The 21,340-nt window shown below is 63.1% G+C and overlaps 1 protein-coding gene across 1 annotated transcript; it reads left to right on the top strand.

Annotated features, from left to right (window-relative positions):
- The first annotated feature begins 319 nt into the window (after nt 1-319).
- On the top strand, nt 320-21,205 carry UVSSA (UV stimulated scaffold protein A). Its single transcript, XM_081092754.1, has 14 exons — nt 320-506; nt 1,323-1,653; nt 2,182-2,302; nt 2,949-3,284; nt 4,086-4,198; nt 4,280-4,408; nt 10,064-10,181; nt 11,972-12,116; nt 12,456-12,581; nt 12,900-13,083; nt 13,298-13,409; nt 15,706-15,880; nt 17,037-17,125; nt 19,541-21,205. The coding sequence occupies exons 1-14, from the start codon at nt 409-411 to the stop codon at nt 19,612-19,614; spliced, it is 2,151 nt and encodes a 716-aa protein (XP_080948880.1). The 5' UTR covers nt 320-408; the 3' UTR covers nt 19,615-21,205.
- The last annotated feature ends 135 nt before the right edge of the window (nt 21,206-21,340 follow it).

The raw sequence follows: 21,340 nt of genomic DNA, 5'->3' as shown, positions 1-21,340 counted from the left end.
CGCCCCGAGTGCGGCTTGATTCGCCCTCAGAAGTCACTGCCCTCGATCGGGCGCTCCTTCCGGGACGCGCCTCCCGGGGCACCTGCCCCTGCCCCTGCCCCGCCTGCAGGGCCCCCAGGCGCGAGTCCCTCTGCTGGGAAAAGGCGGCCGCCCCCCGCCTCCCGCAGGGGAAGCGACGCAGACGGGGCCTCGCGTCCTCCCCGCGCGCCCCGCCCCAGAGCCCGCGCGGCCGTGTTGCACTTTCCCCGGTTCCCACCCAAAGCGCCTGCTGCCCTCGCCTGGGACGCCGCCTGCCCGGCTCCTCCGGCGCCCAGGCGGCCATCGCTGCGGGCAGTGGGCGCAGGAGACCGGGGCCCGGGAGCCGGCAGCACTGGGCGGCCCCTCGCTCCCCGCCTCCCGCGCCCCGCGATGGATCAGAGGCTCTCGGAGTTGATCGAGGACCTCACGACGTCGGGGGAGCCCCGGCTGGACCCCGAGAGGATGAAGGAGCTGAAGAAGATGTGCAAGTACGTCCTCGGGTCCGTCCAGCGGGCCGGGCGCCTCCCGCGGCTCCCCGGCGCCTCGCTGGGAAAGCGCCCCAAACGGACGGCGGGGGGGGGGGGGGCGCGCGGCGGAGGCTGGTCTCCCGTGCGGGTGGTGGGCGTCCCGGGGGCGCATCTGCTGCGGTAACTGTCGGGACCGGCCATGGGGAGCTGAGGGTCCCCGGTGGGCGGGTGTCCACCGCCCTTCCCTCCGGCTCAGACCCCTCACCCTGTGCTACAAGCCGGAGGCTTGGAAGGTGCTTATTCCGCGATGAGAACTTACATCCCCCCGAAGGTTCCAGCCCAGACTGTTCGCCCAGAAGACCCGCCCTCAGCAGCCGCCGGGCAGGTGGCAGGGTGGCCTGTGCGCAGCCGCTCAGCGGGGGAAGCCAGGGGTGTGGCCGGCGGCCCGTCCCCCTGCGTCCCCCTGCGTCCCCCTTCCCCGCAGGACGCTGCCCTCTCCTGTAACGTCCACCCGTCTGAGCTTTACTCTTAATTCAGCCTTTAAAGTAAAAACCATTCTTGGCTTGCGGGTTTTTGTTGTTGATTTTTGCTTAACCTCACATGAGAACGTGGAGAGAGGGGGAGAGAGAGGAGCATCCATGGGCTGCCTCCCGTGCCCGCCCCAGCTGGGCACTGAACCCACAGCCCTTGGGTGCACAGGACGCCGCTCTGGCCAGGGCTCGGCTCGGGTTTTACGGAAGCAGAAAGGGGCTGGGGGCGGCCGCACAAGGGGGAGAACCAGGACAGAGAGGGCGTGTCCCTGCCCACGGGCGCTTGGTAAGGACGCCGGGTCCCCAGGTCCTCGGAGGAGCAGCTGAGCCGCGCTTACCACCTGCTGACGGCCCAGCTGAGGCAGGAGCACGCCGAGGTCCGCCTCTCCGCCTTCCAGGTCGCCGAGGAGCTCTTCGCCCGCTCCCACCTGTTCCGGCTGCTGGTCGTCTCCGACTTCCAGGGGTTCCTGGAGCTCACGCTGGGCACCGACCCCCGGCAGCCCCTGCCGCCCCCCCGGGAGGCCGCCCAGAGGCTGAGGCAGGCTGCCGCCCGGGCTGTCCAGGGCTGGAGCGAGAAGTTTGGCGTGGCCTATAAGAAGCTCGCCTTGGGCTACCACTTCCTGAGACACAGCCAGCAGGTGCGTGGGCCTCGCGTGGTGGACAGACGTGCCCGGGACCCTTGGCGGCTGGGCCAGGGTTGGGGATGGAGCAGACCGGAGAGCGGCCAGCAGGTGGGAGGCGCAGCTCTGGGAGGAAGCTGGGAAGCTCCCCAGGGTGAGGGGAGTGGAGCCTGTGGCCCCGGTGCCCACAGGTGGGCAGGGGAAGGAAGGACAGCGAGAGCCCTTCTCTGACAAGCCCCCACCCTCGGACCCTCACACCCTTTGGCGCCTCTCCCGCGTCCTCAGGTGGTGGTCTCGGCCCGGGGCCCAGCCGGCGGTGCCCGTCCCTGCTGATGGAGCGACGCGGTCTGTCCGCCTCCCGTTGTTGGGAGGTGCTGCCGGCTGGGCTCTGCCAGGAGCTAAGCCTGCCGTCCAGCGGGTCCCTGGTGTTCTGAACACTGAACTGGAGACACTCCGAGGCCTGGTGTGGGCGGTGCCAGTGCCACTTCTCTGGGGCCTTGGCTCTTTCTGTGTTCTATTCAGTTGGGTTTTATCTCAATCTCTCAGGTGGATTTTCAGGATGTGAACGCCAGGACGCTGGCGGAGAGGAAGCGAGAGGAGGAGAAGCAGAGGCGTTTAGACAGAATCTACCGGGAAAGGTCCGAGCAGGCCGTGCGGGAGATGGAGGGTGAGTCTCCGTGGCCCGGTGGGGGGTGAGGGGCGGCAGGTGGACAGACCAGCTGGGCCCGAGGAACCTCTCCTGGCGGGCAGCCGGAGGGCCCTGCGAGCCGTGCCCCCCTCGGTGGTCACGCTGGCCGCGCCCGCCCCGTGCTGCCGGGCAGGGAGGCGAGATGTGCAGCCTTCGGTGGCCTGTGGGCCGTGTCTGAGCTTTACCCCTCGTCTCTTGGCCTCACTTGCTCTTGCAGCCCCGCCAACCCCAGCATTTGCTTTCCGGCAGCCAGGGTGTGAGCACGGGGAGGTGGCCCTGCCTCTGGCCAGGGGTCGGCAGGTGCACAGCAGGTCGCTGGGCCCAAGGAGGGGGAGCCGTGTGGGCGTGGGTGCAGGTGCACTCAGGTTGGGGGCGTCCTCATGGCCTCACAAACCTGCCGAGGAGTGGCTGTCGCAGCTGAGAGAAGACCCTCGGGGTCAGCAGGAGTGGGAGGACGGCCCCGGGGCTGCGGCTGCAGCCAGGGTGCTGGGCTGGGGGGCGGGGGGGCTGAGCTGTGGGCAGCCCGCCTGCTGCTGGATGGGTCTCCCTGAGACAGCGGGCCCTGCCCTTGGCGGGCGGTGCTGTCCTGAGACATGATCGACGAGTAGCGTCTTGACCTTCGCAGAAATGTCCGGGGACATCCGGGGCTGCCTCACGGAGGTGGACAGCTGCTTCCAGCTGCTGGTGCCCTTCGACTTGGGGCCGCACCGGGGGGCCGTCGCGCCTGCCATGGCCTCTGGGGCGCCCGAGGAGGGCCCGCCTCGCCTGGCCAGCGCCCCAGACCTCGGGGACGAGGAGCAGCCCTGCTGCAGCAAGAGCCTGCCTGCCTGTGCGCGCCGCCCAGTGGCCACCACGGGGGCCTCGGGCGACGAGGAGGACGAGGAGGACAGCGACCAGGAGGACTTTGTGCGGCGCCATGGGCTGGGCTCCCACAAGTACACGCTGGACGTGGAGCTCTCAGGTACCTGCTCCTGCCGCTGCTCGGAGCTCCCTCGTGGCCGCAGCCCAGGGCCCTCGGGCACTTGTGACAGCCCAGACTCGTTGGGGCTGAGAGCAGGGTACGGCCCCCAGGGCGGGGTTAGGCTGTGGGCCCCAAGGCCTGCCCTGTGCCCTCGTGGTGGCTCTGGCTGCTGCCCAGTCCATCGGGGTCCCAGGGTGGCCGCCGGGCCTGGGAGGAAAACGAGATGGAGAAGGGGCTTCTCGCTGTGTCTGCAAAGATACAGGTGGTGCCCTCAGAGCCCACGGGGCCCTGGTGTCCCAGCCTCGCGGCTTCACCCCGATACCCCCCCTTCCGCCGAGCTTCCTCACCGGCCCCGACGCCCGTCCTTGTGGGTGTGAGTGGGGTTGCCCTTCAGATGTGTTCTTGGGAGGAGGGCAGCCCTGCTGGAGCCGCAGGACGTCCTCACACGCACGCCCTCACCCAGCGCCTGACGAGCCCCAAGGAACTGCCCACCTGTGCCCGGGGCAGGGAGCTGGCAGCGGTGGGAGGTGGGGGTGGCAGCTGGATTGGCTGGGCACAGGGAGGAGCCGGCCTCCATCCTGAGGCAGTGGGGGCGGCGGTGGACGGCCGGGCCTGTCTGTCCGTGGGAAGCCGTAGAGGTCTCGGGTCCAGGGGAAGGAGCATCAGGTCAGGCTGCCCTGGTCTTTGCCAAAATCATGAAGCAGCAGGTTTGGGCGTCAGGTTTGGGGTCCCAGGGGGTCTGTGATGGAAGTGGGATGGGGGAAGTGCCAGTGACCTGCCCGGGGCCCTGCTCCCCCGCAGGCAGCCTCAGGGTGCAGGAGGACGAGGACAACTGCGCCGTCATCCAGTCGGCCCGGGACGCGCTCAAGCTCATCCAGAACAAGTTCCTGCCGGCTGTGCGCACCTGGGTCCAGGTGAGGCTGCGCGCCTGGTCGTGCCTGCGGGGAGTGCGGGGAGGGTGCCCAGCCTGCCGGGTGACGCGCCCTTGCTGGCAGCTGTTCACCCGCGCAGGTGCACGTGGCCAGCACTTGGAGGCCGCCATCGACTTGAAGGCTGAGCTGGAAACCGCCCTGCGGAGATCCCAGGAGCTGGACATTGAGCCCGAGGGGCCTCGCGGGAGGGAGGTGAGTCGGGTGAGGGCTGGTGGGGCGGCAAAGTCTCTGGCCCTAGCTCAGCCCTCTAAGCAGAGAGGCTGGGCTCTGGTGCATTCCGGTTCCTTCCTCACCAGGCCCTGGAGTTGAGGATGAGGAGGTAGAGGGGCTGGGACAGGGAGTCCCCAGTCCCTGGGGTGGGGGCCTGTGACTTCCAGGTGAGTTTCTGAGCAGTTGGGCCTCAACTTTGTGGAGTGTGCAGCTCCCTGGGGCCAGCAGAGGGCGATCTTGTCTTCAAAGAAAACGAGGCTGTCAGGGACGCTCACAGCAGACGGGTACAGGGCTGCAGTGAGCCTGGTGGCTGTTGGTGTGGCTGTGAGTTCATGAGTTGCTTGCAGAAGCCCTGTCGGCACCTCCACCACCTCCGAGCTCACAGAGACTCGCACCTCTCACGGGCAGGGGCCAGCGTGCTGCCCCGGGCGTCTGCGGATGCTGTGTGGGTGGGAGGGTCAGTGTCCACCCTGGTCGTCCGTGAGGCAGCTCCAGGCTGCTTGTGGCAGGAGCGGCTTGGGGAGTGGGAAGCCATTGGTCGAGGAGATGCCACCGCCCATTCTGAAGGCTGGAGGGCCTGGCCTGGCCTGGCGAGGGGCTGACAACAGGGTAAACCGAGGCGGGCGCTGTGCGTGCAGCGCAGGGCGGTGCGGGCCAGGGTCTGACTGAGCGCGGGAGCAGGCGGGAGGCGCCTGCCTGTCAGGGAAGGAGCGGGCGGAGATGAGGCAGAGACGAGGCGCTCCGGGGGCTGATGTCTAGGCCTGCGCGCCGGTCCCCGGAGACAGCTCATTCCGGGGCTGCAGATGGAGCGATTGGCCGGGCTGAGTGGCAGCGCGGCTCAGGTGAGCGCCGTTCCCAGAATAGACGCCGCGGTATCTGTGCATCTGCTCCCGTTCTGTTCTGCGCCGGGCGGCCGCCTGCGGCTGGTAGTTAGAAACTCGGATCGCATTGTTCTTGGCTGGTTTTCCTGTAAGACGCCTGGGGTTAAATCCCTGGCCTCGGTGCCTCCCCACTTAGCCCGGGCCTGGCTGAGCGGGGTGTGGGTTCAGTAAGTGACTTAACATCTGAGAGCTGGTCACTGTGTGAGAGGGTCCCCGGGTCCCAGCGACCCGAGCCCCAGACACGGGAGGGGAGCCTGGCTCTCCAAGGTCCGAACGCGGGGCCTCTCCTCCCGCAGCTGCACTGGGGGGTGGAGGGGGGCCTTTTTCTTTTGATTTCCTGTTTCTGTCCTCGTAGCCACTGGTTCCTACATATTGTTTTCCTTTTGATGTAGATGTTCTGTCTTTAGGAAATATTTAAGCCGGTTTAAATGGGTCTAACGGTGCTTTATAGAGGCCTCGCCGCCTGCGCTGGGGAACGGCTGGGATAAATCTCGCCCCGATCGATAGGCAGCAGCCCTGGGAGATTTAGTCTCCAGCCGGCAGCTCGGCAGCGGCACGATCACGGGCTGCATCCGTTACGCTGATAAACATCCTCTGGAAACTTTTAATTATGGAGCTAAGATCACCAATTCCTTAGTGTTGTGTAATTAACAAAATAGTAATTTCCCCTCACCAATAAGTCAGAAAAAAATAATTTTAAGTGTCGGTCTATTTAAACTACCCGCAGTGGGGGTTTAAAATAACATTGGCTTACGTGTGTCAGTGGCTAAAGCCCACACGGACCCTGTTCCCACCATCGCCGGGCTCTGGCAGCCACGTGAGGGTCCTGGGCCGGGGCCACTGTGGAGCGAGGCCCGGCCGCTCTGTGTGGGCCCGGCCTCCTGTAGGTGAAAAGGACAGGGCAGGAAACGCAGGGAATGAAATGTTGGACGTGTCAGGCTCCCAGAGAGGCAGCGGAACTAAATCAGTGGCGCGGGGACCTTGGACTCGGCAGGGCCAGTAAACAACCTTCCTGTGACGTGGCCCCTCCATCATGCTGAAGGCCAGGCCGCTGCCTCGAGGGGCTGAGAGCAGGGAGGGTCTGCATGCTGATCTCCTGGGACTGGGGAGCATCTCAGCCAGGCCTCTCCCGCCCCAGCGCCCCCTCCCCCCACCCCCGCAAACACCTGCATCAGCTCGCCTTCCCAACGGCCCTGCCAGCCCTGTGCTCCAGCCACCTTCACATGTTGTTCCTCTAATGCCAGAGGCAGCTCCCCCAGGGGCCATGCTATAGCCCATTTTACAGGTGGGAAGACTGAGTTGGGCAGTTGTGCGAGCCTTGTCTTCCTCCCAAGACCGAGCCACCCAGGGAGGGTGCCACCCAGTGTCACGGGGCAGGAGTCCTGCCTCCCGAGCTCTGGGAGGCCAGGCCGAGCCAGAGAGCAGGACTCCTCATCGAGCTTCCTCTCCATGCTGGAAGCACCTCCCCAGCCAGGAAGCGAGGTCTCCGTCAGGTGCAGGAGCTCAGGGGGAAGGCTCTGTGCCCCTGCGCACTCTGACGGCTGCGGCCTCCATGGCACACCTGTGGTCGCTGGAGGAGAGGGCTGTCCATTTGGACCAAAGCCTGGCGTGGACGCCCGCCTGTCTCCTGGCTGCCATCCGCTGAGGTTCACGCATGCGCCCTTACCTGTCTGCCCGCTGCCCATTTGCCCAGACCCAGCAGAGCTGGACCCCAGCCTCACCCCCGAGATGGACCTCCAGGCGCAGCGCCCTCCTACCCCCAGCAACGGGCCTGGCCACGGGAGCAGCCCCACGCAGGCTGCGTGCAGCTCACTCCTGCGAGCCATCAGGCCAGAGAGGGAAGGGACAGCCCTTCGAGGACGGGCGGCTCCTGTCCCCAGCTCAGGGCTAGGCCACGCAGGCTGTGGGGTCCGTGCGCTGCCCGTGTCCTCTGCTCTCTGATGCTGCTGAGATAGCGGCCTGGCTGGGCAATTTGCACGGCCTTCTGGGAGGGCATTAGCATATAAATAGCCGCCGGATGACGGCCATCACAGCTGAGCACGTTTAATTTTTAGTTTATAAGATAGAATGGGGTTTTAAATGCATAGCCATCAAGGCTGGGAGACAAATGCAGGTGGGAGCTCACTTGTCTGACGAGGCCTTACATCATTTTTTTTTTAAAAGGGAAACACACATAAACTGAACAGAAGTGATTTCTTGGGTGAAAAGTAATTGAGATTGCGCACCAAGTTAATTAGATCGCACAGAATTTATTTAATGGTCCCAGCTGTATCGGGCGGCCTGGTGGGCGGGCTGCCCTGGCGCGAGGCGCGCTTCCCATCCCCTCTCCGGTAATTAGTATCCTCGCTACCTCACTTCTGCAAACTGATTGCGTTGTATATTTTAGCCATTTTATTGCTTGTTTAATTATGATTGTGGAGGCTCATTTTTCTAGATCCTTTTAACTGTGGGTGAAGAATCCGTTCGTATAGAACCAGCGAGGCCATGGCCTCCTCTAGGCCTCCCTGACCGCGGGCGGGCTGTGCGTCTGAAAGCTTCGAAAAGCGCAGGAGGAGTCCGGTGGCCGAGGACTGACCGCCTGCCGGGCCCTCACCTGTTCGGGGTGAGCACGTGGCCGGCATGACCTTCACGAGTCCCAGAGGAGGCGCCAGGTCAGGTGGAGATCTGAAGCTGCCCCGGGGACACCTTCAGCGGAGGCCACCTCAGGGTGTGACTTCCTCCCAGAGGATGGCTCCTCGGGCATCCTGGCGCCTGCTCTGCCCTGCCCCCAGTGCCTCCCCCAACCCCTCCCAGTGCAGGGTTCTGACCCCATCCGTGACCTTTGACCACTTGGGGAGGTTGTTGCTGCTGCCTTGAACCGCGGGGCTGGCCCAGGAGCTCAGGTGCAGGCCTTCGTGGCCAGCTGTGCTGGGTCCAAGGTCGTGGGAGGAGTGGCAGCCTGTGGGGGCGGTGCTTCTTGGAACAGGTGCTTGGTGCGAGGCCCACGGGCAGGCCACGCACGCAGGGGCCACGGAGGGCGGGGCAGCAGTGCCTTCCCCACCTACCTGGGCGCCCCGTGCAGACTCCCTGGGCCTGTTGAGCTCCCCTGGGACCCCACACGGCAGGGGGAGCTGTCGAGCTGAGGGTGGTGTGGCCGGAGGCTGCTCTCGGCTGCAGTGAGCTGACCCAGCGCTGAGGGTGGCCCGGCTGGCACCTCCGGAGGCAGTTCTCACAGCCCAGCCGCCTGCGCTTGCAGAGGTCCTCGCCCCAGCCTGTCCCGGACTCGGGCGCGGAGTGAAGGTGTGTGTTCCTGCTAGTTAGCTCAGCAGCTGAATGTGTTTTAGAAAGTGGAAATTTAACACAAGTCCCTGGTGAAATTCGAGGGTGGGAGCGATAAGCACAGTCTTTTATGAAAACGACCCCCATATTTAAAATGTGGCATCTGCGTTCTGCATTGTAGCACCCGGTCGGTCCACATCTACCTTTTAGGAAATTAAAACACATAAATTCTGTTTAGTGTTGGGTGCGCACTGTGAGGCCGGGAGCCGCCATGCCCTCGAACCTTGGGCTGCTTTCCCTTTCATAAATTCCAGGGAGATTCTATACAAAAATAATTTTCAGGTCCGCGGCTCATTGTTATTCAAACGTGATTGATTGTCGTCATTTGCTCAGCTCGGGAGTTAAGTGCCCCTGTCATTTCCAAAGAGTATAATTGGGACGTTTCACAGGTCAGCGGCGGAGACAGGCTTCCCTTTGATCAGTGTTAGGCTGATAACAGAAATTGCCGTTTCCAGTGATGGATGTCTCCGCACTCCGAGGCAGGGCTGCCGGAACCCAAACCAAGTGCATTTGCATCTGATTATGCCTCTGGGCTGCGGAACCAGGTACCGCCTGCAGCCCAGGGTGCCTCGGCCTGGACTTGGCCATGGGGCCACGCGCGCCGCCCCCTGTGGCCAGTGTTGTGTCGGGGCCTGTGTCAGATGGCCCTGTACCTGCGTTTGCCTCTGAGCCTGACCAGCCCGTTGCTGGTGCTCATGGGACAGGGTCTGTCTTCCTTCCTGCCGCCTTTTCTTAGGGGGCCTGGCCTGAAGGCACAGTGGGGGCCGTGGGCGGGGTTTCTGGGTGCCTCTTGCTGTGGCCCTCTCCCTCTCAGGAAGGACGTCTGAGGGGCGTGGCTCCCCTGGGAATGGGGGGCTGAGCCGTCCTGGGCTTCATAAGGTTCTGGCCAGGACTCCTGCCCCCAGTGTGCGTGGCCCTGCACATTGATTGGCGTGTGCCTGGCCCTGGTCGCCCCGTGTGGGAGCTCCTCTAGGAGCACCCGCCCTTCGTGCACAGGGCCTGCCACTCCCACTGAGTCGGGAGGGCGAGGACCCATCACACGGACCTGGGCGGGGCCTCGCGTCCAAAGGAAACTTCCTGTGGTGGCTTTTAGCATCGTTGTTAAGGACAGAATGTTCCAGAAGTGCTGTGGTCACAGCAGCACCCGAGGCTCCAGCTGGCCCAGAACAGGGCGTGGTGCTGTGGCCGGGCCGAGCCGAGCTGGGCTGTCACCTCCCTGGGCCTTGCCTTTTAGGGTGAGACCTGCTCTGGGGTGCTCTGAGGTGCCTGCAGGTTCGTGTTGGGGTTTGAGGGGGGTGCACAGAGCTGGTGGTTTTAGGAGCGAGCGGGTGGGCTTGGAGACAGGTCAGTGAGTACAGCCACAACGCTGACCCCAGCTGGGGCCCCGGCACCTCCACCTCTGCCTGCTCCTCCCATTCAGCCTTGGGGTGTCCCACAGGCGGCGGCCCTGGGAGACGAGGACGAGGACGAGGACGAGGATGATGGCGACTTCGTGGAGGTCCCGGAGAAGGAGGGGTACGAGGCCTGTGTCCCTGAACACCTGTGGCCCGAGGACGGTGAGTGGTGGAGGGGCGTTGCATGGGGCCTCGGGGTGGGATCTGGGCCGCTGATGGGCCACGGTCCTGAGGTGCGCTTGGCGCGGTGCCCTGGCAGGCTGCAGTCAGCCCCCGCGGTCTGCACCCGGCCCTGCTCTCCATGGAGCGCGGGGCCTGCGGCCTGTTCCTGGTCCGCGGGAGCCAGCCCCGGACACGGAGCTCGCATTTCCTCGGAGTTTTCACGGAGGGGCTTTTATCTTCCCCTTAATCCTGCGTCTGTCAGGACGCAGTCTCTTTCTCAAATTTACATTTTAATTACAAGGCCAGCTGGACTGGGCAAAATCAATAGTGTCAGGCGGAGGCTGGCTGTGGGTGCCTCGCCTCCTCTCCTGGATTGATCCGTCCGCCCCGCCTGCCTTAATGCTCCAGGCGGATGGTGCCACTCATCAGTTTAAACAAAAAAGGAGATTTGGGCATTTCCATGATTCTTCCTAAAGCAACCGTGGGAGTGAGACTGCACCAAGCCCTGCACCGAGTCCGACGCCGGGGCGGTGCCGGGGCCGCGGGCCCTCCCTTCCAGCCTCCCCTGAAAGTTCCCCTGAAAGCCGCGTGCCGCCCGCGCGCCTGCTCTCCGGCTGCACTTGGAAAGTACGTCGGCGAGATTGATTTTCTACCGCAGTGTGAGATGGCGGTGTTTTTTTAGTGCCCCGAGTATTTACCCCGCTCTAACACGCTTACCCATCTTTTTAATGGTTTAAAACAACAAATCAATGAAAAATATATTTCATTCTTGTAACTCAGGAATTCTCATATTGATCTTGGGCTGTGACTGTATCCATCCAAACCCCAGTGTCATTACCAGCCTCTCCGTGCGCGTGCACGCGTGCATACATGCTTGTGCGGGCCACCGTGTGTTCCTAATGGCGTGCCATCAGCCTCCCAAGTGGGCATGTGGGCGCCTTCGTCAGTGGGGCCTGGGCCTCAAAGCTCATGCTCAGGTGGCCAGAGGTGGACACAGTCACTCTAAGGGGCTCTGTCCTGTGTCCCCCTCTCAGCATGGGACCCCAAGAATGGGGCGGACGGCAGAGCTCCAGGGTGCCTGGGGCAGGGCGGGCAGACATCTTCTGTGATAGGCGGTGGGCCATGTGCGCCCCTGGCAGCTGCTCACCCCTGCTCCCTTCTGCATGTGGCCGGCAACTGATCAATGTTCCCCTCTCCGTGTTTCTCTCTCTCCTTTCCTCTCTATCTAAACTCACTGAAATACCTGCAGGTGAGCCCCCAAACATTCATTCTGAAGGTCATCCCTAATAATTAAAGATTCATACTTATATCTGCTGTCCACTGCTTGCTTCTGCAGTTTATCAATGTCTGTACATCCCCCGCACAAGATGGTAACCTGGCTCCTGGGCACAGCTGGGCGCCCATGCTTCAGTCAGTCCCCCGCGGGTGGGATGTACAGACAGGTGGGTACTGGGCAGCACAGGCTGGCCAGCTGGTCTAGGGAGGGCAGTGGGCTTCCGTGGTGCCTGAGACGCTGCCCTTGTCTGCCCCAGGAATGTGGGGGTGGACGCTGGGCGTGTGGGCCCATCGGTGGCTGTGTTCTGGGGGGATGCTGCAGGTGCCAGCATCGGGGCTTCAGCTGGCTGGTGGCAGGGCCGGCCCTCCGTGGGCTGCAGCCATGGCTGCTGGAGGCCTTGGTGCCCTGACCTGCAGGCCTCCTGCTAACCCCGGGTCACACCTTTCCTCCTGGGCTGGGGGCACAGTGCAGGGGTCTGTTCAGGACGGTGACCAGGAGCAGGAATGTGTTTCAGGGTCAGAGAAAGACCTGGCTGCGCAGGGCTTGCTGGCGAGGAAGAGGAGGAGGACGGACGAGGAGGCGAGCGACCCCACCTCTGCTGCCGCCCAGCTCCACCGGCTCCGCAGCCACTTGCCCCCAGCCCCGTGCCCGAGCCCCAGGTGACTCCCGGTCACCCCGCCTCTGCCCAAGGCACGGCCTCGAGCTCCTTGATGGCAGCCCCAGGTGTGCACCTGGCCAGGGCACACCTGCCAGCACCTGTGCCTATGGGGGTGGGGGTGGGGCAGAAGCGGGTGGGGGCACCCAGCCCAGGGCGAGGGCCCCAGATCCAAGGCCCGCTCCCCGTGCCGCTCCCTGAGCAGTGGGAGCCGGGCTCCTCACAGCCTCAGTGGTGCCTGGAGCCGACCGGCCTGTGCTCAGGGAGGGAGAGGGAGAGGCGGTGGCTGTGGCGGCCTAGGTGTGCACGGTCGGAGCGCCCTGCTGTTCTGTGGCCCCTGCAGGGCGCCGCTGGCACCGGAGGAAGCCGGGAGGCTGGCAGCAGAGCGGGCCCGGGCGCCCGTGGTGCCCTTCGGGGTGGACCTGTGCAACTGGGGCCAGGAGCAGCCTGCGGCCGGGAAGGTCCTCAAGTGAGTGCAGGCGCGTCTGGTCTGGGGCCTGCCCTGCTCCCACCGCCACCCGCAGACAGGCATCCGGGTGCCAGGGCCCAGGGCACTCCCCTCGTTCAGGCTCCTCCAGCCCTTGTCACCATGGTCTCATCCCACTGCCCTCGCCCTCTGGCCTCCTCGGGCTCTGAGCGGCTGGGCCTGGGGCCCTGAGGAGGGTGGGAAGCCCCTTGCTGTGTTCGCCTGCGCTCCGGCCCCACAGACCAGGGGGCACGGCTCTGCCCTCAGGAGCCCCACTGGGGCGCAAGCCCGCGCGGCTCTCACAGGCGGGCCCGCCTGCAGGGTGGAGTCTCAGCACCGCTTCTGGAAGCCCAGCGAGGTGGATGAGGAGGTGGACAGCGCCGAGGTCTCGGAGGTGCTGCGGAGCCGCCACATCACCTTCGCAGGGAGCTTCGAGCCCGTGCAGCACCGGTGCCGGGCCCCCAGGCCCGACGGCCGGCTCTGTGAGCGCCAGGACCGGCTGAAGGTGAGCGTGTCCGTGGGGGCCTGGGGGCCTGTGCTGGCTGCAGCTACCACTCAACCCTGGGCTGTGCCTGGGCCGCCTGCTCCGCGGGGCCTGACTCAGGCACCAGGCGCCCCCTTCACCCTTTTCCGTGACGGCAGCTCCCTGGCACCTGCCTTCGAGGGGTGAGGGTGGGTGGCGAGAGGCAGAGGATGACGACCACTGTGCTTTGCCCCAGTGCCCGTTCCACGGCAAGATCATCCCCAGAGACGACACGGGGCGGCCCCTGCACCCGGAGGACAGGGCCCGGGAGCAGAGGCAGCAGCTGCAGAGGCAGGCCGGGCACTCAGGTGGGCACCTGGTGAGGGGGGGGGGCCCTGTTGGGGGACAGTGGGTCCCAGCAGCCACCAGGGCGACTCTGTGTATCTGTGTGTGGACCCTGCCTCGCCAGCTGGGCCCCTGGGTCCACACAGCCTGTGGGTGTCGGGCACTCCTGTGGGAGAGTGGGCACACCCACTCCCGAAGCCCCTGTCACCACTGGCTTGTGGGGCTCTGGGGTCTGAATCAGGCTTTGCAGGCACATGAGGGAATTGAGGCAAGAACAGCTGATGGGCTGAGCCCATGCTGCTTAGAGGAAGCAGCTCGTTCTGCCCTCATACCTGCGGTCTGGCTCTCGCCAAGCCCCATCCCTGTGCCTAGCATGTGCGGTGTGTGTGTGCGTACGTGTGTGTGGTTTCTGTGCGTGTATAGTGTGTGAGTGTGCGCGCCGTGTGTGGTTTGTACACCCATGTGTTCGTGTGCTGCACTTGTGTTTTGCGTGTGTGTGTGTGTGTGTGTGTGTGTGTCTGGGCAGAGGCGAGGGGCGCTGTGTCTCCAGATGCTCTGTGGGGTCCTCGCCAGGCTCCCCATCTTCTGGCAGAGGGCCAGTTTCAGATGTGCTGGCCAGTGGGCTGCAGCCCCTCGTCGTCATGCTCAGGACAGCGTAGGGAGCTGTCTCACCGTGGTGCGCGTGTCAGCTTGGTGCTGGGGCACATGCCATGCAGCAGGGCCGCGAGGGTCTGACGGGCAGTGCCGTCACCGGCTGGGCAGCACGTGGGCGCTCAGTGGACTGGAGTCTTGAGGCCCTGGCCACCGGGTGTCCTTTCCCCAGACCCCCGAGGAAGGTGGGAGGCAGCTGAGTCTGGGGGGTGCTGGCCAGCGTGTGGGGTCCCAGCGGTGTTTGTCATTAGTGGAGTGTTTCCTTTGTCCCCAGAGACGGAGATTAGATTTAGCCTGATGCCCGGCCGGCGCCTGGCCCTGGCCCGACGGGCAGGAGGGTCGGACCTGCTAACCCGCAGGCCAGCCTCCCTGGAGGTGCACACTCAGGAGCAAATTGAGAGCCTGTTTTTGTGTCGCCCTGAGGAGTGTCTGTTCCCGGCCGTGGTGACTTGTTAACAACAGGTATGGGCCGCGGCCGGGCCGGGCTGGCCAGTCAGATGTGAAATAGCGTCTCTGCACTAACTGCGGTATCGATCCCGCCTCCCGCACGCGGGGCAATTTTCTTCCCGGGCCTCCCCGGTGACAATGCAGGCTCAGCCTCGCAGGAGGCGCGCCCGGCTGCTATTGATTTTCTCCAGGGGCTTTAAATTGCTCCTTCATTTCCCCGAGATGCTCATTCCATCTCGCGCGGGCACTGCGTTTTCCGTTGTGTTTAAACAATCGCTCCATTCACTGGGCTCCTAAACTGTGACGCCTTCTTATTACCGGGAGATAAACTGTTTAGACAGTTTTCCTTAATCTTGGATTAATCGTCTCTGTATCTGAGCTCTGCAGCCCGTTTTCCTTCACTTCAAAAAATCAACTTGGGGAGGCCTCGCCATCTGTCTGTCTGCCGCACGGCTTCCCTGTGCCCTGCGTGCTCTGCTCCCAGCCCGCCCCCCAGGTTCCCGTTCGCGAGGTGGGGGGCCCAGCACCCCCTGCAGGTCTGCCTGGCCGAGCCAGGGTGCTGTGCTGCGACTCCTGACCTGTGTGGCCCTCTGAGCTGCTGGCTGGACCCACACCATGTCTCATGGGCCCCTTGTGGCCTTTCAGAGCACCAGGCCCTGGCTGCCAGAGTGGGCACCTTGGTCTCTGACCCCCATGCCTGCCCCTGCCCCTGCCCCGGGCCAGAGCCCCCTTAGACAGAGCCCTCAGCAGCCCTGTACATGAGCACACGGCCGGGCCTGGTGCCACCTGTGGCCACTGCCGCCCCCAGGCCTGGCCGCGAAGGGCGCGTGCAGGAGGGACAGGGCCCCGGGTGAACACACACCCTCACTGCTGAGACCTGTGGCCAAGTCACCTTTGGACCAACACAAAGAAAGCCCAGCCCTCCCTGCCCCCTCGCCAGGGCCCCCTGCTGTGCGTGCCCTCGGCCAGCAGGCAGGTCAAGAGGCCGTGATGGGGGCCTGGGGGGACAGTCCAGCCTGGACGGCAGGAGCAGCTGTGAGAGGCCCTGCCCCCAGCCCAGCTCTCCTGGCTGGTGGTGCAGGTGCTGCGTCCTAGGGCGCAGGCAGTGGCCTCAGCCCTAGGGAATGGCCAGCGGCCTCCCTGCCCCTCGGTCACTGGGCGATCGGGGAGAGGCACGCGGGTGGTGCCAGGTGTTTTCTGAAGTCTCGGGTCTGTTTGCAGACTGGCAGGACCCCGAGTTTATGAGGGATGTGGAGGTGGCCACAGGGGTGGACCTTGGCTCGTCCAGGGCTGGCAGGAGAGGCAAAGGCAAGAAGAGGAGGCACCCCGGCCTCACCGACCTGAAGCAGCAGGCAGACACCGCCCGCACACGCATCGCCAAGAAGGTCTTCGCTAAGTAAGAGCCCCTCATCAGCCCCAGAGGGCAGCTGACCAAGCTCCCAGCCGTCCCCTGAGGCCTTTGGCACCCCCTCTGCTGTGCATCTCTTCGTGTGGCCACTGGGCCCTGGCAGATGGGGGCTCCAGGCCAGGGAGGGGCAGCAGGCCCTCGGGTGGAGCCTGGAGCGGTCGCCCCGAGGTCATGGGTGAGCCTCTTCCCAAGCAGGGCTGCTGGCGCGGAGCCAGCCTGGGTCTTCCCTTGCCCGGCCGACCTGGAGGGCTGGGCACTGGCCTGGGGCCTCGTGGTCAGTGCTCAGGGGTGTCCACCCGATGACTTCAGGGAGGCCAGTCCCCTCCAAGTCGGGCGGAACGGTCATCGCACGGGCTCAGCCCCAGCAGAGCTCAGCCGGTGCCACCAGGACGGTGGTCACTCCACGTGCTGCTCTCACAGCAGCTTGGGGTCAGGGGTCAGGGCAGGACCCTCGTAGAAAGGCTGCCAGCCCAGCAGCCCACCGCCCCGCCCGCTGCTGTGGTCAGAGGCTCCCACCAGCTCAAGGTGTGGCCAGAGTGTTTGTGGCTTCTGTTGAGGAAACCCCATGAGGCAGGGCCGCCCTCCTCGGAGTTACGCCCTTGATGGCTCTCAGCTGAATGTACGGGGCAGGTGATGCCCCTGCCCTCCTGGCTGGCTGTGCTGTCTCCCCGGTCCAGGTGGGGCTGGGCAGCAGGGCAGCTCCCTGGGTGCCCACCTGGAGCCCCCCAGGCTTCTCACTGCTGGCTTGTGTCCTCCCACGTCCAGATGCGGGCGAGGCCCCAGGCTCCAAGCACGAGGCTGGTTTCCTGTGGATCAGCCAGGGGCAAAGGGTACCCTGGGTGCTGACCCGGAGCCGTGTCCTCGCTGCATCCTTGGGCTGCTCGCAGCAGCTGTGTGACGGGGGCCCTGAGGAGAGCTGGGTGACCGAGCCCCTGGAACAGGGCCCAGCAGTCGCTGCTTCGCGGCCTCGGGGCTTCCTCCTGGGCTCCAGCGCCGGCCGTTTCCGCGCTGTGTCACTCACCAGCCTGCAGTCTGAGAGAGGTCCGAGGGCCGCGTCCGCCTCCGGACCCAACCCCATTGCAGCCGGCCCTGGTCAGGAACCAGCCGGGCTCCCTGCTCACATCTCGCTTTGCTCTCCCTGCAGGGCGGCCGTGCAGAGGGTGGTCACAGCCATGAACCAGATGGACCGGAAGAAGCACGAGAAGTTTGCAAACCAGTTTAACTACGCGCTGAGTTAGGGGCCCCTGCGCTGTGGCCCCCTCTGCTCTCAGCTCCTCTCCCTCTGCCAGGGCCCCGGAGGGGAGGGCGGACAGGTCTGGGCTGTGGCCTCCGTCTCCATGATTGTGTGCAATGTGAGGAAATGGTGCATCTTCTGATTAAAATGCTGAGGGTGTGGACGCGCCGTGGCCATGGGGGCCACCACCATCTGGGTTATGGGTCGGGCCTTTCTAAGAGGCGCTGGGCGCACAGGGCTCACCTCGGGCAGCCGTGTCCCCAGCGGGCACCTGGCAGGGCCCGCGCACTTCATGGTGTGTTCAGGCCATGAATTCTCCCCACGTGCACTTGTCTGGGAATGTCTTCATTTCTCCTTCACTTCTCAGTGTGGGAATGTGCGTGTGGCCACCCCAGCCACCTCCCAGCCCTCTGCGGGGGTCACCCGCTCAGGGACTCTAGGAAAAGCCCCACTTGTGTAAATGCTGTTTTAATGCAAACACAAAGGGAAGCGGGCACCCGCCCGTTGCACAGTGAGGGTCCGGTTCCCCCTGCCTTGGTGCCGGCTCCATGAGCCCACTGTGTGTCAAACACGACCTAGTTGAGTTACAGCTCGCGTGCCGTACTCTCTCTAAGGCACGCGGGCAGTGGCACCACGTGTTTCCAGTGCTGAACCGTCCCCCCACCCCCACCACGTAGTTGCAGAACTTCATCCCCCTGAAAGGCAGCCCGTCCCCAGGAGTGGCCACTCCCCACCTCCAGTCCAGGCCCCTCTGAGCTACTGCCTGTCTGAATTTCCCTGTTCTGGACCCTGCATGGAATGGAGCCCTGATGGCCTGTCTGGCTCAGGACAGCGTGGCTGTCCGAGGTTCTCCCGTGTCCAGCCAGTGCCAGAAAGTTGCTCCCCTTTACTGCCCGCTTGCTCCAGCGTTTGGAGGTGCCTTTGTTTATCCACTCGCTAGCGACGTGGATATTGGCACATTTTGACTTGGGAATAATGCTGCTGGGAACATTTGTGTGTTGTGTGGACACGTTTTCACTTCTCGTGGGCATGTAACTAGGAGCGGAATTGCTGGCTCACAGGGCGACTGTTTAGCCTTCTGTGGAACTGCTGACCTGCTTTCCCTGCGGCTGCACCTTGTACGTCTGTCTCCCCAGCTGTGAGGGTTCTGACTCCTCCACATCCTCTGACACTTGTTAGCATCTGTCTTCAACCACAGCCATCCTCGTGGGTGAGGTTTGGTTTGCATTTTCCTAGTGACTGGTGATATTGAGCATTTAAAAAAAAATACTATTTTATTGATTCCAGAGAGGGAGAGGAACATCAATGATGAGAGAATCATCGGCTGCCTCCTGCACGCCCCACACTGGGGATCGAGTCCGAAACCCGGGCCTGCGCCCTGACCAGGAATCAAACCGTGACCTCCTGGTTCATAGGTTGGCGCTTAACCACTGAGCCACACCAACCAGGCTTGAGCATCTTTTCATGTGACTTTTGTACAGATGGGAAGTTTTCACTTGTCTTATACTAATTCAGTGTTTTATAGATCGGTTTGATTTTCCATTCCCTCCTGAGTCAGTTTCAGTAGTTTGTAGGAATTTCATCTAGGTTGTTACAATTTGCTGACATATAGTTGTTCATAGTATTCGTTTATAATCTTTATTTCTGTAGGGCCAGAAGAAAGTATTTTGGGAGTTTGAGTGAAATTATTTGGTCTGGCCCTGCCCTGGCAATAGGGGTGAGTGAATGCAATGCTTGACCAAGTAGAGCAGGCTTTTAGGCTGATGTGCGGCCTGTGAATGGTGTCGTGAACACGCACAGGGCCCTGCTTTGTGCAGCTGGCTTGCATCAGAGGGAAGGCAAGGTTCAGGAACAAACGTGCAATCATGCCATCTTCTGTCTGGCTCTGTGGTTGCCTTTGTCAGCGCTCTTCTCCTGGTGGGGTTGAGTCTAGTGTTTTCTCACTTGGGCCTCAGAGATGCCTTTTTTATTTCTTGAAGGGAGATCTGACAGTGAGTTCTCTCCGTGTCTGTCTGGGAATGCCTTCGTTCCTTCTCCTTCATTATGAAGACAGGCTCTGCTGGGAGGAGAATTCGCTAACAGCTAACACTGGAACCCGCCCCCCATCGCCGTCTGGCTTCATGGACCTGACGAGAAGCCGCTGCCACTGACACGCGGAGCCTTCGGCACGGGAGGGTCTCCTGCTGCTTCCCAGCTGCCTGTCGTTGGCGGTGTCCCTGGGGGGCACCGGGTGGATCGTGTGTGTCCTACTTGGAAGTTGTTGAGCTTCTTGATGTGGAATTTGGAAGGTTTGACGGTTACTTTGTGGGGGAGTCCCGCCCCGTCTCACCCTCGGCTGCCATTGTGTGCGCGGCCGTTTGGCCGATGACGTTTCTGAGGCCTGTTTGTTCTTCACCCTTTTTTCTGTCCCTCAGGCTGGACCTGGTGGCTTCTCTTCAGGCCCAGGCTCCTCCTGCTGCCAGTGAAGGTGCGATGGGCCTGCTGGTGACTCTCGGTTTCGCTGGAAGAGGCCTCGTACTTCTCAGCGCCAGCACTCCGCTTGTTCTCGCCTGCGATTTCCTCTTTCCTGACGCTCTCTCTGGTGAAACGTCACTCTCACCCTCATTCTGGAGCTGTGGTTCCCTTTAGTTCTCCGAACATGTTTGAGTGGTTGCATGGAAGCCTTTGTCCAGGAAGTTCACCAGCTGGGCGGAGCCAGGGCGGTTTCTGTGGACTCCTGGTTGGCCTGTGTGCGGGCCACACTTCCTGTCTCTGTGTGTCTCACAATTGTCTTGTGATTGAAAATCGGACATTTTAATTAATATGACATAGCCGCCTGGGAGTCAGGCTGCTCGGTGTCTGATGAGTTCTGTAAAGTCTGTGTTCTCTGTTGTGCTTGGCCGTGAGGTCTCTGCTGGGTCAGTGTGCTGCCCAGCTGATGATGGACCTTCAGCACTCCGCCAGGCAGTGCCAGCGCTGCCTTGCCTCCCCTCCCACCTGTGCAGAGCTTCAAGGTCAGTCAGAGGTGAGGGCTTGGGGTCTTGGTCAGCCTCTGGTTGGCCCAGCTGGTATCCCGCCAGCAGCTGCATCGTTAAACAACCCGCACCGAGCACTCAGGCAGAGGCGAGCCGGCCCTGCGAGTGCGATCTCCAGGGAGCCGCTGGGCGGTCATCTAGTGGCCATGCCCTGAGGATGAGGCTCCCCCTCCCGGGCCCGGAGCTGAGGGGCAGTGGGAGCAGCGCACACTGAAGCCACAGAGCGGCCCGGCTCAGGCCCAGCTGTTTTCTCGGATGAACACTCCTTGGATTGTTCTGAGTCTGTGTTAATTCCCAGAGTTTTGGAAAAGTTTGTCCGGTTTCTCTGTGGCTCATGGGCCTTTCCTCTGCCGTGGGAGGGGCTGCCCCGTGCCCGCGTGGCCTCCGCGTGCGGACGGCCGTGGTGTGCGTGGAGGTTCAGTGTTGGCAACGGCTCTGCCCCCTTGCTGTGGCCAGCAGTCCTGCGGCAGGTGTGCATGCACGCGTGTCTTCTCACACGCGTGTCTTCTCACACGTGAATGCTTCCTGGGCTTCACTCCTGGGAGGGGGGTGCTGGTCAGGGCGGTGGGGCAAGTACCATGTGGTGAGACTGCAGTGTGGCTCTCAGAAGTGATGTCAGTCCACCATGACCACACCCTGGGCGTGTTCCCAACGTCGGACCCCAGGTCTGACCCCCACGCCCTTGGCGTGTTCCCGACGTCGGACCCCAGGTCTGACCCCCACGCCCTTGGCGTGTTCCCGACGTCGGACCCCAGGTCTGACCCCCACGCCCTCGGCGTGTTCCCGACGTCGGACCCCAGGTCTGACCCCCACGCCCTCGGCGTGTTCCTGACGTTGGACCCCAGGTCTGACCCCCACGCCCTGGGCGTGTTCATGGCAGTCGTCGATCTTCGCCAGGCAACGTGCAGTCTCGGAGTCGGATATCTGTCTCAGAAGTGAGACTTGTTTTCCGTTTCTATAAACTGTGTCCTGGCCCTTGCTCTTTTTCTGTTGGCTTGTTTCCTTCTTATTAAATTGCAGGAGTTCTTTATTCGTTAAGAAAATGAGCTCTACGTTGTACATTGCAAATATTTCCTCCATTTGTCTTCTGATTTTGCGAAAGGCTTCTGAGGGCTGTTTTCCCCAAGCAGGTTTATGTAAAAACACTGCCACGGTTCTCTGTACACGGTGGGTTTCCTCTTACATTTAAGTCGCTGCTCT

The sequence above is a fragment of the Myotis nattereri genome, assembly GCF_964212035.1.
Source record: "Myotis nattereri genome assembly, chromosome: 1".
NCBI classification, from domain to species: Eukaryota; Metazoa; Chordata; class Mammalia; order Chiroptera; family Vespertilionidae; genus Myotis; species Myotis nattereri.
The sequence above is the reverse complement of the archived record's forward strand: the minus strand, read 5'-3'. Positions and strand labels throughout refer to the sequence as shown.